Raw genomic sequence first — 14,665 nt, forward strand, 5'->3', positions numbered from 1 at the left:
TTATTCAATTCATCGACATTGTTATAAAAGTAATTATTTGTTGTGAAATCCATGATAATTTTATTTCAATATATCCGTAGTTTACTCTGGCCTTTCAGTTATTCAGCTGCATGCGTTTCGGCGACGACACGATAAAAGACGAATTAGATGAATAATTTAAGGCTCGCTTATTTTTTGTTTCCAACAATGCTAGCAACTCTTTTTTGTTCTGATTTTCTCCACCTTCGCTTCATCAGTCTTCTTGAGAAGAATTTTTCCGTCTCGTCCCGGCCAAACGTATTTGTATCCTAGCTCGTCCTGCATCATGCTCGATTCCTTTAGCAGCTCCTTCCCAAATGGCGACATCTCATCCCGTAGAGTTACTGACTTGAACGAACCGCTGTACGAATCCCCGATATCAGAAGCCCTCAAAATTCCGTGAATGCGTTTCTTATAGAACAATTCTTCCTTTTTCGACTCCGCTTGAAAAACAACCAGGACCGGAGCAGCGTCTCTCTGAGTTTTGTTTCCGTTCAAACGTTTCACGCTGACAATGTCATTAGTTTCTAATTTGCAGGCGACTTTATTTGCAAGTGCAACTACGGCTTCTAGTAAATTTTTGTTTTCTGCTGATGGTAGTCCTGATATAATGGCGTTGTTCGAAAGCCCTTTGCGATTAAGCTGATCGAGTTCAAATTCTAGTCCCTCCACACGCTTCGTAAGGTCGATATTTTTTCCCTTGCAATCTTCGATTTCCAATTTAAGCTCATGATTTTCCGATCTCAACAAAGCCAACTCTTGTCTTAAATCCTCGAAACCTTTGCTCAAATAATCAAACTTGGATGCCAAAAACTCCTGGGAGGCCTCAATGTTTTTAATGGTTTCCTTAATTTCTGCTATCTGATGCTGTGACTTTTCAATAGCAATACGCACATTAGCAGATTCGAGTCGCGCTTCGCGTACACTTTGGGCTATTCCGCGTATTTCTTCTACAAGAGCATCAAATCCCTCATTTTTCTTGTGATGTTGGTTATACAAATTTAAACATTCGGGTGAGCAGAAGAATGGTTTACTTCTAGCTCGAGCGATCGCGATTCCTCGGATTTTTTTTACACTTGTAATGAACCGATTGATTGCAGTAAGTGCATTCGATGACACGCTCAAAGTTTTTCTCAACATGATCGCAAACGGCGCAGATCACAGAAGATTCGTCATCGTCATTGGAGCTCATGATGATTGTGTGCGATCAAGCGTCATAGGCGTCATACGCGGGAGTCACTCACGCTCACTTTCCAGAACACACGCAGAAAAATGAAATTTAGTTTCAAAGGAAAATGCCGCAAAAACAAAGGATTTTTTCCTTTGATTTTGGGACAAATAAAAATTCCTTTGATTCAAATGCATTTCCTTTTTTTTTTTTCAAAGAAATGCTTTCCTTTGAATCAAAACTTTTTCTTTGTTTCAAAAAACAAAATGCTTTTGATTCAAAAACCTTTTCGTTTGATTTTATATTATATTCCTTTAATTCAACGGTATTTGGATTTCAATTTCAAAGCATTTGTTCTTCAATTTTATGTTTTATTCCTAAAAATTCTAGTACTACATATTAATTTTCGTCCTATTGGAAATAAAAAGAAATCAATTATGGTTTGAAACATTTTATTTCTCTGTAAGTAGATGTTCTATCTTTTACCACTACACATCATCGATTTTCCCTTATATTGAATTTTTAAACCGGTTCATCTGTAAATAAAGAGTAGAACAAAATGTACACATTAATTTTTTACATAGCGCACATAATACAAATTTATTACAATTACGACATTAAGCAAAATAATTCTAACAATGAAGAAAATATTTTTTTTACACACTGAACTTGTACTTACTGAACGATATTTGTTGGTAGCCAGTTGCCAAAAGGGTTTTGGCGTCAGCCGTTGTCTCCCTGGACCGGATCGGAACCGATTGCAACCGCTTATAGCCGGAGGATTGGAACAGTCAGTACAGTTACCTCTTCAAATTGGTTGGATGAATGGTTGCCCTAAAAAATTTTGACATGTTGACAGTTTATTTAAAATTGAATTGATTTAAAAGACCTACCTTGGAGTCCACTATCGTTTGCCCTCTCATAGCTGTCGGAATTTTCCGACGCCGAATCTCTTGGATCCGATGCTGTCTGGGGTTGCACGGCAGGAAGATTCCGCTGATATAAATAAGTCTGACTGGTTATCGAAAAAGCTTTTCTCCGACCCGTTCACCGAACAGAAGCTAATGAAGATGTGTCAACTATTTGACGAAAAAATACTTTGATTAAAAAAAAACATTCATCTAAATCAATGAATTTTTACATTGATTCTGCGTCAAAAAATAAATTCTTTAAATTTAAATTCAATACTTTGATTTAAAAACTTGGAACATTTGTTTAAATGAAAAATAGTTCGGTTCAATATAAAATTTACTTAAATCAAGGAAATAGGATTTTGTTTCAATGTACACAAGGTTTTTGAATCAAAGATGGATTTTTTTTATATCAATGGTACTACTTTTCGCTGCGTGCAGTTTACGCGGAGAGAATTTGAGTTACCGATGATCTAGTTGCCGGCGCGGTTCGATGAAAAACAATGGACGAATCCGAGACGGTGTAATCGTTGGTTGCACTAGTAAGTGAGTATAAATACCTCGGAATCGGTAGTGTTACCGTCGTGTTGAACCAATTTCCAGATTTGTGGGTCCCAGATTCCTCTCCAAAGTGCTCTTTTGCCAGAATCTATGTATGTGTATGTATCCACTTTAATTTCTTATTTATTTATAGGCTCAAAATCAAAACAGATCACATCCAACTAGTCCAGTGTTTCCCTCCACATTGTGAGTGAAATGTGTCGCGATGAACAGTCGTGGCGTACTATAGTCGACGACATCTCGCAAATCATGCGCGATCTGATAAGAATCAGGAAAAATGATGAACGGAGAGAGCGAGATGGTAAACCAAATTTGACAAGCTAATGGAAGGTCTTGGGCCTCGTATGACACTTCAATTCAAAAGCAACGCGATCTTAGGGCGTCTGGACTCATATGGGTGGTGGAACTTAAAAGGTCTAACGTACTCAGTTACGATCTTTCCTGCAGCAAAAGCAAGCGGAGATACCATTCGGGGTGGTTGTGACGGGATTCTAGCTTGATAGTTTCTCAATCGGCCATGCCTTGGTGGTTAGAAATTCTGCGGGAGTGGTTGCTGTGACGGGCGTGGGTTACTATGAAAGCGTTACCTAACCGGCACACGTCTCAGGGTCTTCCGTACCAATCTGAAGTTGGCGATAGAGGAAAAGGAGAAGGAGGAAAAAGAAGAAAGAGGATAAAGCATAAAGCATAAAGAGGATGATCAAGGAGAAAGACCAAAATTGAGAAAGAGTAAAAGGAAAAGGGTGAGATGTACAAATGCATGAGTGCAGCCTACCCCTTGATGTAGTATCATAGGGTGAAACCAAGGGGCACATCTGGCAAACGAAGCCCATGGTGGTTTTAGTGGGATGAACCCACACACGACAGCAAACACCCGACTGTTATGGTTAGAAGTCAAATTTCCATCTTGTAAAAAAAAAACACTTTTCACCGATAAGGCTGATAAAATTAAGTAACACACATTAATTTCGGTGATTAATCTCTTCACGTTTTTTGTACTTTTTAATACATATATGTCGGGTCCGGGACGGTTCCAACTATAAAAACCCCTCAGATGACCACCCAATAACGGTTTTCGGATCCGAAAATAACTAAACACGGCGATTAGACTTCTACTTTATCTATTTCGCACTTTTCGCGATACCGAATAACTTCACAGTCCGTTGAGCACTGTCATGGTTATCTCAATCAATGCGTGCAGTGATCCTGAGAGAAGTTCGAGGATCATTTTTACTTGTAAATTACTGATCGATATTATTAGGGATGATCAATCCCACAATCGGCCACCCTGACCATCATCCGGCCCGGATGATGTTTTCCTTTGATCGCTGAGTTCATCTCCGTTTTCTTCATAGCCGTCGTTCATCGGGAACCGCGAACCTTTATGAAAACCAACCTCCTCGAAGTCGAACCTATTGTTTCGCTTTTTCTTGACCGCCCGATACGATCCTAGGAACTTTCGTGCGATCTTGAGATGGCTCCCGAATTGAGTGCGATTAGTCGCTACCAAATCTCCTGAATCATATTCATTGGATTTCGCTTGTCCGATTACACTTTTCATGATGAAATACACTTTCGGAGTTCGATCTTCCTCCCGCATCGAGCAATCCACTACGTAAACGTAGGGTTCAGTGATATCCAAAGAAGATGATAACTGATGAACAAACTGATCATCGTGAGGGAAAAATTTGGATCCACTCACAGACACACGCACTTCACCATGCAAGAGAAGGTTACGCCCGATAAGAATCTTCATGTCGAAATCTTCATTGTCGAGTACACTGAATTTCAGGACCATCACTGTACCGTCAATATCCACTTGCAGTATACAGGTTCCCACGGTGGACGTGGGTCCACTTATTGTCTTAAGTTCTTGTTTCTCGTTATGATTGAGCAGTGCTCCTACTTCTTTTAGAAAGTCCAATCGCACTAGGGAAACAGCTGCACCACAATCAAATAACGCCTCAATTTGTGTTGAGTTAATCATAACGGGTAAAAAGGTTCCGTTCACGACCGATCTATCACTACACAAATTCACTTCGTTTTTCTTCTGGCAATCTCGCATTAAATGCCCGGGAAGTTTGCAGTTGTAACACACTTTTGATTCCGCATTACGTGCAACAAATGAACTACTCATCCGTCCTTGCTTTATTGCAACGCTCCTCTCATCCCTAGTTTCAACGCTGTTAAATTTATTTGCTTTTGCATTTTGATAAACTCTGAGCTTCTCCTTAAAATCATCAACGGTCTTGGCACCGTATAAGAGAGTTTTTTCAGGCCCATAATCAATGATTCCGTTTACCGTATGCGCTATGATCGATTCAGCGTCCAAATCAGCTTTCGATCCTAACTCGCGCATCAAAAGGTAGTATTCAGAAACAGACTCTGATGGGAGCTGCTTGCGGTTGCGTAACTTTTCGTGAACAATAGCACTGTTTTCAACGCAATCAAACTCTCCGATGAGAAAACTTTTCATAGCTCCCCAATTTGTTACGTGTCGAACCGTGTTGAGTGACGACCTTGCTAGGCCGGTTAGTTTTTTCTTTGCCACCACATACTTTCGAAGCTCCGACAAACCGATCGAATCAGCCATCTCCTCGAAATCGAGAATCCATTTCCGAACCGAATAATATTCTGTGCCGGAAAACTCGTTGAACGCAGACTCAACTTCTGTAACAGTGAGCCTTGCAGCTTCGTACGTTGCATTGTTGACAAAGCCAGCAGCACCAGACTCAGCAGCACCTTCATTCCAGGAGTAGTCGTTCTCACTTCTCACTCTTTCACCAATGTCACTGAGAGTGGCACTTGGTTGTAGATGGAGATGACGTTGTGGGGTACTCAAACCAGTAGGCGTATGCGCACGCAAACGCAGGTCCTCTATTACACCGTGCAACCGTGTGTTCTCCATGCGTAAATCACTCATTTCGTTTCTGATCTCTTGCAGTTGGTGGGTCATGTTCGCAATCGAAGTGTTAGAAAAATTGAGCTGATCTAAAAGCCGGGCGAAATCTTCTCCATTTGGGCTCCATTTTGGAAGGAATTGCGGAGAACCAGCAGGGCCGTTGAATCCAAACGGGTACATGGTAGTTGTAGAAATCGAATGAGGTTGTGTGCGCAACTTTTACAAAAGATCTATCGCACCACACTTTCTTTTTCCTTTTCTCGATCTCAGGCCAATATCACACTATAGCTAACTTATGAATAATTTTTAGAATATCCACTTTTGCCACTATAAGTCAGATATTGCTTCATAAAAACTGACTATCAAGACCTCCTGTCTTGAGAACTTAACTGTTCTGCAATTAAACTAATTTTCCTAGTTCTTTTGCTCAATTCGACTCAATACACGGAATGAACATGGGTCATGAGGTTTCCCGGACGAGCCCCCAAATTTGTCGGGTCCGGGACGGTTCCAACTATAAAAACCCCTCAGATGACCACCCAATAACGGTTTTCGGATCCGAAAATAACTAAACACGGCGATTAGACTTCTACTTTATCTATTTCGCACTTTTCGCGATACCGAATAACTTCACAGTCCGTTGAGCACTGTCATGGTTATCTCAATCAATGCGTGCAGTGATCCTGAGAGAAGTTCGAGGATCATTTTTACTTGTAAATTACTGATCGATATTATTAGGGATGATCAATCCCACATATATATCTACAATTTAAGAAATATCAAATCTGAGATTTTTTTTCAGTTCTGAGATCTCTCATGAAATTGAGAGTGCGATAAATCGTAATTTTGTAAAATTTATTGCGCCTTTTCCCTGTCGATTGTTCAGAGAAAAAAAATACATTTATTACAACCGGTAATATTATTTAAATCTTCACAGTGTTTCACGATCATCCCTCTTGATTTTTTTAAGTTTATCAATAAGGTAAATTCAACTCAATGTGCTGTTCTGATCTTGGTATCCTATCGATGGATAGATCTGATAACTTTTAATTTTGAATCCTTTTTGGTAACTCTAGCAGTTGAAAATCATCGCCTGCGGGATTAGAGGGCACACTGCAGGCAGCCCATTGAAAGTTACACTCGTCGTGCCACCGTGTCGTACCTATCTACTTCTTAAAATTAGGTAGTATGAGACCAGTCAGCAGTGGGTGTAGACGAATAACAGGTTGACAGAAAGTGTCTTTTTTCTGATGAGCGAACTGTATCTGCATCCATTTTTACACTAAAAGTCTGTAAAGAAAAATTGTCTAAAGGGTTTGCAAGTCTTTAGGTTAATATAGATTAACATAAAAAATAATAAAAATTTTAATTCATTGCTCAGTTGGCTGTGAAAATCAATGAGAAAAGGCAACAATTGAGACCATGACCCTATAACGTTCGATGGCGGCTCCCCCGATGAAAGTTTAAAATTTTCCACGGACGAAGAAACATGCCTTATCAGCTGGAACGGTTTAGTGCAATCTGTTTAAAAAGTGGGCTTGGAGTGGGGGGATGATGCTCTGCTTTTTGAAGCAGAGCATTTTTGTGGTTTTTAGACTTTTATGGATAGGGACAATATGGAGCAAGTAAACGGAACCCGAGGGTTGGAGTTCACTTTTCAGATATCGCTTAGGCGTTCCCGGGTAGTGGTCAAATCTTTGTACAATTGAAGGGGAGTTAGTTGAAGGGATGCAAACAATCATCTAAGATTTAAATCTCAAAAATTTAAGTAAAATTCTCATCTCATAAAAAATTGAAGGTTTTTGAAATTCTTTTACAGCAGTAAATGAAGTCAAAATAAACTCATAAAATTAATAATAAACTCTGTGTATTACACGGCGACCGTCAAAAATTAGTTAAGTAAAGTTTTATGTCACTTTTTCTGTTTAAGATATCAGAATTCATACTAGAAAACAAACATAACTCTTATAGACAGATCACTGATTGAAAGAGTATTTTGCTGTAATCCAAATGAACTTTTTTCCTCAACATTGGAACAACCTAGCCTTTCGTTCGAACCTGTCAAGATTTATTGAAGAATCTTCCAACCATCCTATGATAAGACTCCTATCAATGAACTCTCATCTCAACGCAAGCCAATAAACATCAATCTTCCATTCTCCAAATTTTCCAGGTTGCCTGGATGCACTTCGAGCAGTCGGCCATCCTGACGGTGCACAACCACGTCATAACCCGGAATCCCCGGATCAGCGTAACGCACGACAAACACGACAAGCACAAAACGTGGTTCCTGCACATTTCGAACGTCCAGGAGGAGGACAAGGGCCGGTACATGTGCCAGATCAACACCGTCACGGCCAAAACGCAGTTCGGCTATCTGCACGTCGTCGGTGAGTTTTCTTTCACTTTCGTCCTTCCCAGCCTTTATTTTTGAATGGTCCAATAAGTTCCCCATTCAAAACCATCCTCATCCTCAAACTCCTTCCCTCTACGAAGCCCAATAAACTTTGCGGCCCAAGAAGTGTAAAGAGGAACCATAAAACCGAAAAATTGGCACACTCACTAATTTGCATTTTCATACTCTGGATGCAAATTGACGAATCGATCATTCCGATGGAACGATTTCCGTCCCATAACTTGCGCCATATCGGTTTGCTGATGGTGAATGGGACAAAATTGAAGTGGGAGGGAGTTGAAAAATGGGTCCAGGATCGGACGCCAGGTGGCGACAGGGTAGCGGAAGGAAAAATCGTGTGAGTGACAACAACTGGGTTTGGTATGCAAATATGATGTGACGGCGACGTCGAGGTTTGCTGTCAGAGGACTGTCAACGACTCGGAAGCTACGAAGGGAGGAACCCGGTTATTGTAAGTGGCACAAGAGGGAAATTATGCTAATAATATTTGAGCTCTGTACAATGTAGATCAAATATTTGATTCCATATTTTAAAGTAAGAAGCTTCAGCTCTTTTCCTGAAAAGGATGATTGGACGGACAATGTCAAACGCTGATATAAGCTTTCAATATTGTTGGGATTTTTTTTTATATGAAAATATTGGTTTTACTTCCAGTCTGTTTTCTAACCTTCCAAATCCTAAAACCCATTTAATTTAAACATATCAACACAATGGTTTGAAGTAACATTTAAACGCTTACATAGTCGATACATCCTACAAAGTAGTAAATTCATTCAATTTGAGGACAAATAATCGAACGTAACCAAACCCACGGTCGTCGTTGACAGCTATTAAACCACAAAACAGACAGTCAGGAGCCTGCCTGCGAGCCGGTTGAATGATAGAAAAGCCGAACACCGAAGAAGACTTTAATTGCTGTCATATGGAAACGGGTTCCCGAATTTAGCAGCAACTGTCATGCTGGTGAACAGGATGGTGCCAAGGATATGCTGAATAACTTTAATATGGTTTTTTCCCTTAAACAGCAATTTTGATTCGTTTTTTTTGCCAGGCATTTGACTAATCAGAAGAAATTATAGCAACGATATTAGTTCCCTAAACAAACATTTTTTTAAACCGTTATAATACTTAAAAAACGCTAGCTAGCAAAACCTGGTATTTTTGAACTATTGATGAATATTTTTTCCAGGAAATAAAAAACTACTACTTCAAAACCAATAATATTTCAAGCTAATCTGAATATTCGGGATAAAATTCTACGAAAAAAAATTATGCCAACTCCACAACAAAGTGAAAATTTGATGCGCTTATTCAGAAATGAACCAGCTCATCTCATATTTTACCATAAAAATTTGGGTTTTTGTACTTATTCATTTGTAAACCAAAAGTCAGGCTAGTTAGTAACAAAGAACAAGTTCCACCATCATTTTGCTCAAGTGTCTTATGAAATGGATGTTTCATGAAATAAACTGACTTACCATAGCCGTTGGAACGGGGGGAAGTTTTGTGGGTTTAAAACGCATGAGGATTCAAAAATGTCAAGCAGAATGTTTTTCTCTAGACTCAAAATTTTAAGTGTTTAGTCAAATTTAGTTGAGCGACTAAATTGAATCAAGAGTAATGTCGCCAAACAACCAGCAAAATTGGCGACACTAGCGTGAAAAGACAGTTCATCTGACAGTTGACACGAGTACATTAGTCGAACATTAACCTAAGAACTTCCGTTATTATAGATAGCTAGAATCGCTGTAGTTTTTACATTCCTTCTTAAAGTTATCAGCCATGTTGAGCTACATTCGGGGAAAGAATTAGTGAGTGCTTATAATCATAGCAAGTGTTCGGCACAAAAACGCTAACCCGCTAATCGCTAGTTAGTCCGATAACTTTTTGTTAGCGGTTTGATTTTGCCGCTAAATTTACATTGAGCTAGCGAATTAAAAAGTTCCGCTATTTTTTTGGTTCCGCTAAATGAAGAACGCTAACTTCCGTTTACTTGTTTCAAATTCACAAATTATAACAGATAGAAGTAGACTTTTTGTCATTTGACAAGTAAAGGATGTTTTGTTGTTGTTTTCTTTTTTCCGGGATTTTCATCCTCGCGGATGATTCATCCCTTGACAAGTGAAGGAGACATCGGGCATCATTCTTACACCAATATGCGCTCCAAGTGAAAATGGTCACTTCGAATGGTCTCAGGGCAGAAGTGACATACAGATTAACTTTTTTTTTCTCTTTAAATACTTCGATAAATATTGTTAAACAGTATTAAACTATATTAAACATAATTTATATAATTCAAAGCTAGAAGGTCAATTTTTAGATACTGTGTTTTGCTTACAAAAGTACAGTAAACGGCCTACTTGATCAATATTTTACATAACTTTAGCATGGTCGTCCACATACGGTGATTTGTTGAAATGTACTTTTTAGGTAAATCGATCGATTTTCAAAAGCTTTTCCAAATTTCTAAGTTTTTTTAGATCTCACATTACTATCTCAAACGGCAAGTTAATAAATGCTGGAAAAATCCGCTTTTAACAACTTGTTTTAAGTGGATGAAATATTTACTTTTCACAAAGCAGTTTTAATAAGGTTGCCAGAATTTTTTCAGCACGTATCCGGGCCGGACAATTCGGGCGATTTTTTGTAAAAAACCCGGCGAAATCCGGGCATTTCATCTCTAAATCGAGACCAAAAATCCTGGCAATATCCGGGCAAATTTAGTCAATAACCCAGAAATTACTCAACAAAAGTAATAAAAAGAGTTGAAAGAAATATTTTTTTCATCAAAATTCAAAAACAAATTTGAAGTCGTATTTTAGTCTTCGAAAAATCTTTTCATGATTATTTTTGCAAAATCTGCTACAAACTTTTTGTGTTGATGGCTAATTAAAAAAAATCAAAACATTTTAATTTTTTTTTATTATTATTTGCCAAAAACCCGGGCAAAATCCGGGTATTTATCAATGAAATCCGGGCAACCGGGCCGGGCCTAACTGTTCTAAAATTTTGTATCCAATATCCGGGCAAACCCGGATAAACCGGGCAATCTGGCAACCTTAAGTTTTAATCAGTATTTCAAATCAGGTAAAATAAAAATAAGATAGTATCACCATAGAATGAATTTGCATATTTATTTCATTTAGTTTTTTAGATACACGTTTGGCAATGCTCCCATCATGAGAATTTAGCATTACTATTTTGAAAGTTTGAAAAAAAAGTGAAACCTGGTTAAAGATTTTTCAACAGACTGGGCACAATAAACAATATGCTTTATGTTTGTAAACTATTTGAGCAAACGAATTGGGATGCAACCATAATCCATGCTGTTGCCCTCCTGTTTACGTTATTGTTTATCAACAGTTAGCGATTAGCGATTAGCGCTATAAGCTTGAAGCGATAATTTTTTCCATTCGTTTAGCGGTTTTAATTAGCGATCGCTAAATTTGAATGAGTTAGCGATTTAATTAGCGCCGCTAATTTTTCCATTAGCGATGCCGAACACTGATCATAGCTAGTTTTATATACAGGTAGCATAAACTGAACTATCTATTTTGTGAATTCTCATTACTAAATTTATTGATAGGTTGTGTAGGTCCTTGATATTCATGATACACGTTGGATTCCGACTCCGATTTCAGATACTTAGTCTCTGCTAATAAGTAAATTTGATGAATATTTTTCGTTAACAAAATCGTTTATTAATAAAATTCATACGCAGGTCTTCATCTACCGCGAATAGCAATAGCTAGTTGCCAAATAACAAATCGGCATTAAATGGACTGAAATGTATGTTTCATAACCTACAAACTTGTAATCAACATCTAAATAATAATTCTATTAATTTTAGTTTGAAGCTACAATAAACATTTGCTATCAAAACTCATCCAAGTGTATTTGGCAACAGTGGTATTCTCGACTCAAAACTAAGGCCAAATCCTCGAAATCTTTTCCCAGGTCCTAATTTTACTACAGTTTAAAAAAAATGTTTTTACTTGTTGATAGATAGATCACTTGTTGATCGATGGCGTACCCCTGGCCGAAAATGTTGACCGATTTTGTTGATATAGATTCATTGTGTAGGTAATTGATTCTAATCTCTCATTTCTCTAAATATAGTCGATATGATCTACCATGTTATCAGAAATCGGTTCCGAACGACAGAAGTCCAAAACTGCATTTTTTTTTAAATTGTGGAACTTCTGACAGCTTTGATATATTTGAGTGTTCAATTGATTGTTGCAATCTTCAAAAACACATAATTCCAATGACGTAAAAATATGTTGGAGTTCAATGAAAGTGTTGACCTCTATCTCGGATCTTTCGGTCGGAAAATGTCTAATTAAAAAAAATACACTTAAGTTAAACCCACTCCTTTTCTGTCCTTTTCTCATCTTTCTGATCATCATTTTCATAGAACATACTAAGTCTCTAAAAAATCTTTGTTCTTCCCGAATATCGAATTTTCAATAATATTAGACTTACAAAGGTTACCAGAATAACTCCGATTGTTTTCACGTTATTTGCAAAATCAATAAAAATAAAGAATACATGATCACAATTACCGTAATCCGTTGTAAGAACGATCACTTTTATTCAATATTTTTTCATTTATTTCAATCTTTGCAGATGCTCTAAAAACTAAGTACAATGAAAAATATCTAAACTATCTTATTCTAGATTTAAAAACAGTTTTGGAAACATTGAAATCAAAATCACTAGATATTTCTTTGAAGCGCGCGCATCATACATCCAATGGGTTGTTTTGACCGTATTGGGTTCGTCGCAGGGCGAGTCTAAGAAAATCGCGCGTCCGGGTTATTCTGATGGGAGCATTTAACGGCAGTAGTGATAGCAGTTCTGAGCAATCCACGTTGTTCTACAGGAGGTCGAAGATGAAAAGCCGTTGTAGGTAAACGCGCCTTGATTCCAGTTAGAGTGTCCATTTCCCGGTCATTTCCCCATTCCCGGGAATCGGGAAATCTGGTTGCCTGTTTCCCGGGAATTCCCGGGATCCCGGGAAACATTCAAAAATATGTAAAATATATGCACTTTGATTCAAATATACATAGCTTATCGAACATTTCTTGCGTACAAGCCCATAATTTGTTCAAAAATAATGTTTTTAGATTTATTTTTAATTGAATTAATAAAAATGTTTTCATCAATGATAAATTAAAACAATCAAACAAACTATAAAATAACCTGAATGAGTCAAATGAAGAAAATTAAGTCATGCAATTAGGGGTTAAAAAAAACTTTTTAATTGTTTGATTATTCCAACCTTTTTTCGTTTTTCAGAACACTTTACATATTTGCTCTCATATGGAAAAAAACGATGTATTCTTCACTTTTAAGTTTTGAAAATTTCTGGCTTCCAAAGTCAGAGGGAAACAAGTGCATAAATTGTTACTTTCGAGAAAACACACTCTGTCTAATCTTGAAATCTGGAGGCATTAAAAAGAGTCGGATTTTTCATATATTTTTCGAAGTGTTGTGGGTTTACGTTTAATGAAAAAGGTGTGGAAATACATGTAATCTTTTTAAACTTATCTATTTGAATAGAAAAATTGCACCAAATAGCTGCAAAATGTCTACTGTCACAGGAATCGGCATATTCTCAATGAATTTTGTACGACTACATTTTCAGAAATAATAAAAAGAATGGTTCCGGAGGCTATCAGACTTTTCCAGAGAAATAATTTTATACATGTCGGGAATTCCCGGGAATGAAACTATGATTCCCGGGAATTGGGAATTCCCGAATTTTTCAAATTCCCGGGAATTCCCGCCCGGGAAATCCCGGGACAGACACTCTAATTCCAGTGTCGGCAAATTCAATAACAAACAGCGTTGTTCATAAGCGTTCAACAGCGTCGATCCATGGTAGTTGACGCAGAGCATATCTGATGAATCATCGTTGTACTCTCTCGACCCTGTTTACATGCACAGTCTGATATGGTGCCCAAATTTGCACCCCGTAATCCATAATACTGCGCACAAGAGCGCAGTACAAAGATTTCAAACTGTAGAAGTCATTGAAAAATGATGTGTTTCGTCGTATAAATCCAAGAACTGCAAAGCCTTTCGCTACTGTTGCGGAGATATGCTGGGAAAAGTTTAGTTTACTGTCCAAAATAATTTCAAGGTCCTTGACAGTAGATGTGCGGTTCAAAACGGTCGTTAGTACTTTATATTCGAAATTCAGTGGACGACGTAGACGAGAGAATGAGATGACACTGCACTTAGTAACATTGGGTGCCATACCATTTTGGTAGCACCAACTTGAAAGTGTGTCTATGTCCTTTTGAAGAGCACAGCAATCAACCAGAGAGGAAATCGTTCGGAAAATCTTGAGATCATCGGCGTACAGTAATTTTTCTGATTCGATCGTGGAGCCTAGGTCGATTATGAAGAGAAGAAAGATCAAAGGTCCTAAATGACTTCCCTGAAGAACTCCAGAAGTGATTTCGAAAGGTGTCGAGTTAATGTTTTTCAGTCGTACAAAAGCAGTTCGGCCTACAAGGTATGAGTTGAGCCACCTACAAAGCCAATCTGGGAGTCCAGTACGACGCATTTTTTCGATAGCCAGCTCGTGTGGTACCTTATCGAAAGCCTTGCTCAAGTCTACATACACAGCATCGACTTGTTGACGTTTGTCTAGTCTAGGAACCAACTTCGAAACGTAA

General features: G+C 38.1%; 1 protein-coding gene and 1 long non-coding RNA gene across 2 annotated transcripts in view; one reads left to right on the forward strand and one right to left on the reverse strand.

Annotated features, from left to right (window-relative positions):
* Nucleotides 1–14,665, forward strand: part of LOC129744092 (lachesin-like) — a 355,022-nt gene that overhangs the window by 259,392 nt on the left and 80,965 nt on the right. Inside the window, exon 3 of the mRNA XM_055736457.1 lies at nucleotides 7,734–7,950. Within this exon, the coding sequence (XP_055592432.1) occupies nucleotides 7,734–7,950 (217 nt within the window). The remainder of the gene's footprint in view (nucleotides 1–7,733; nucleotides 7,951–14,665) is intronic.
* Nucleotides 1,684–2,328, reverse strand: LOC129744095 (uncharacterized). Its single transcript, XR_008736809.1, has 3 exons — nucleotides 2,080–2,328; nucleotides 1,866–2,020; nucleotides 1,684–1,722 (listed from the first exon to the last, which is right to left on the reverse strand). It is a non-coding gene; the product is annotated as an uncharacterized LOC129744095 (long non-coding RNA).

The sequence above is a fragment of the Uranotaenia lowii genome, chromosome 2, assembly GCF_029784155.1.
Source record: "Uranotaenia lowii strain MFRU-FL chromosome 2, ASM2978415v1, whole genome shotgun sequence".
Lineage (NCBI taxonomy): Eukaryota > Metazoa > Arthropoda > Insecta > Diptera > Culicidae > Uranotaenia > Uranotaenia lowii.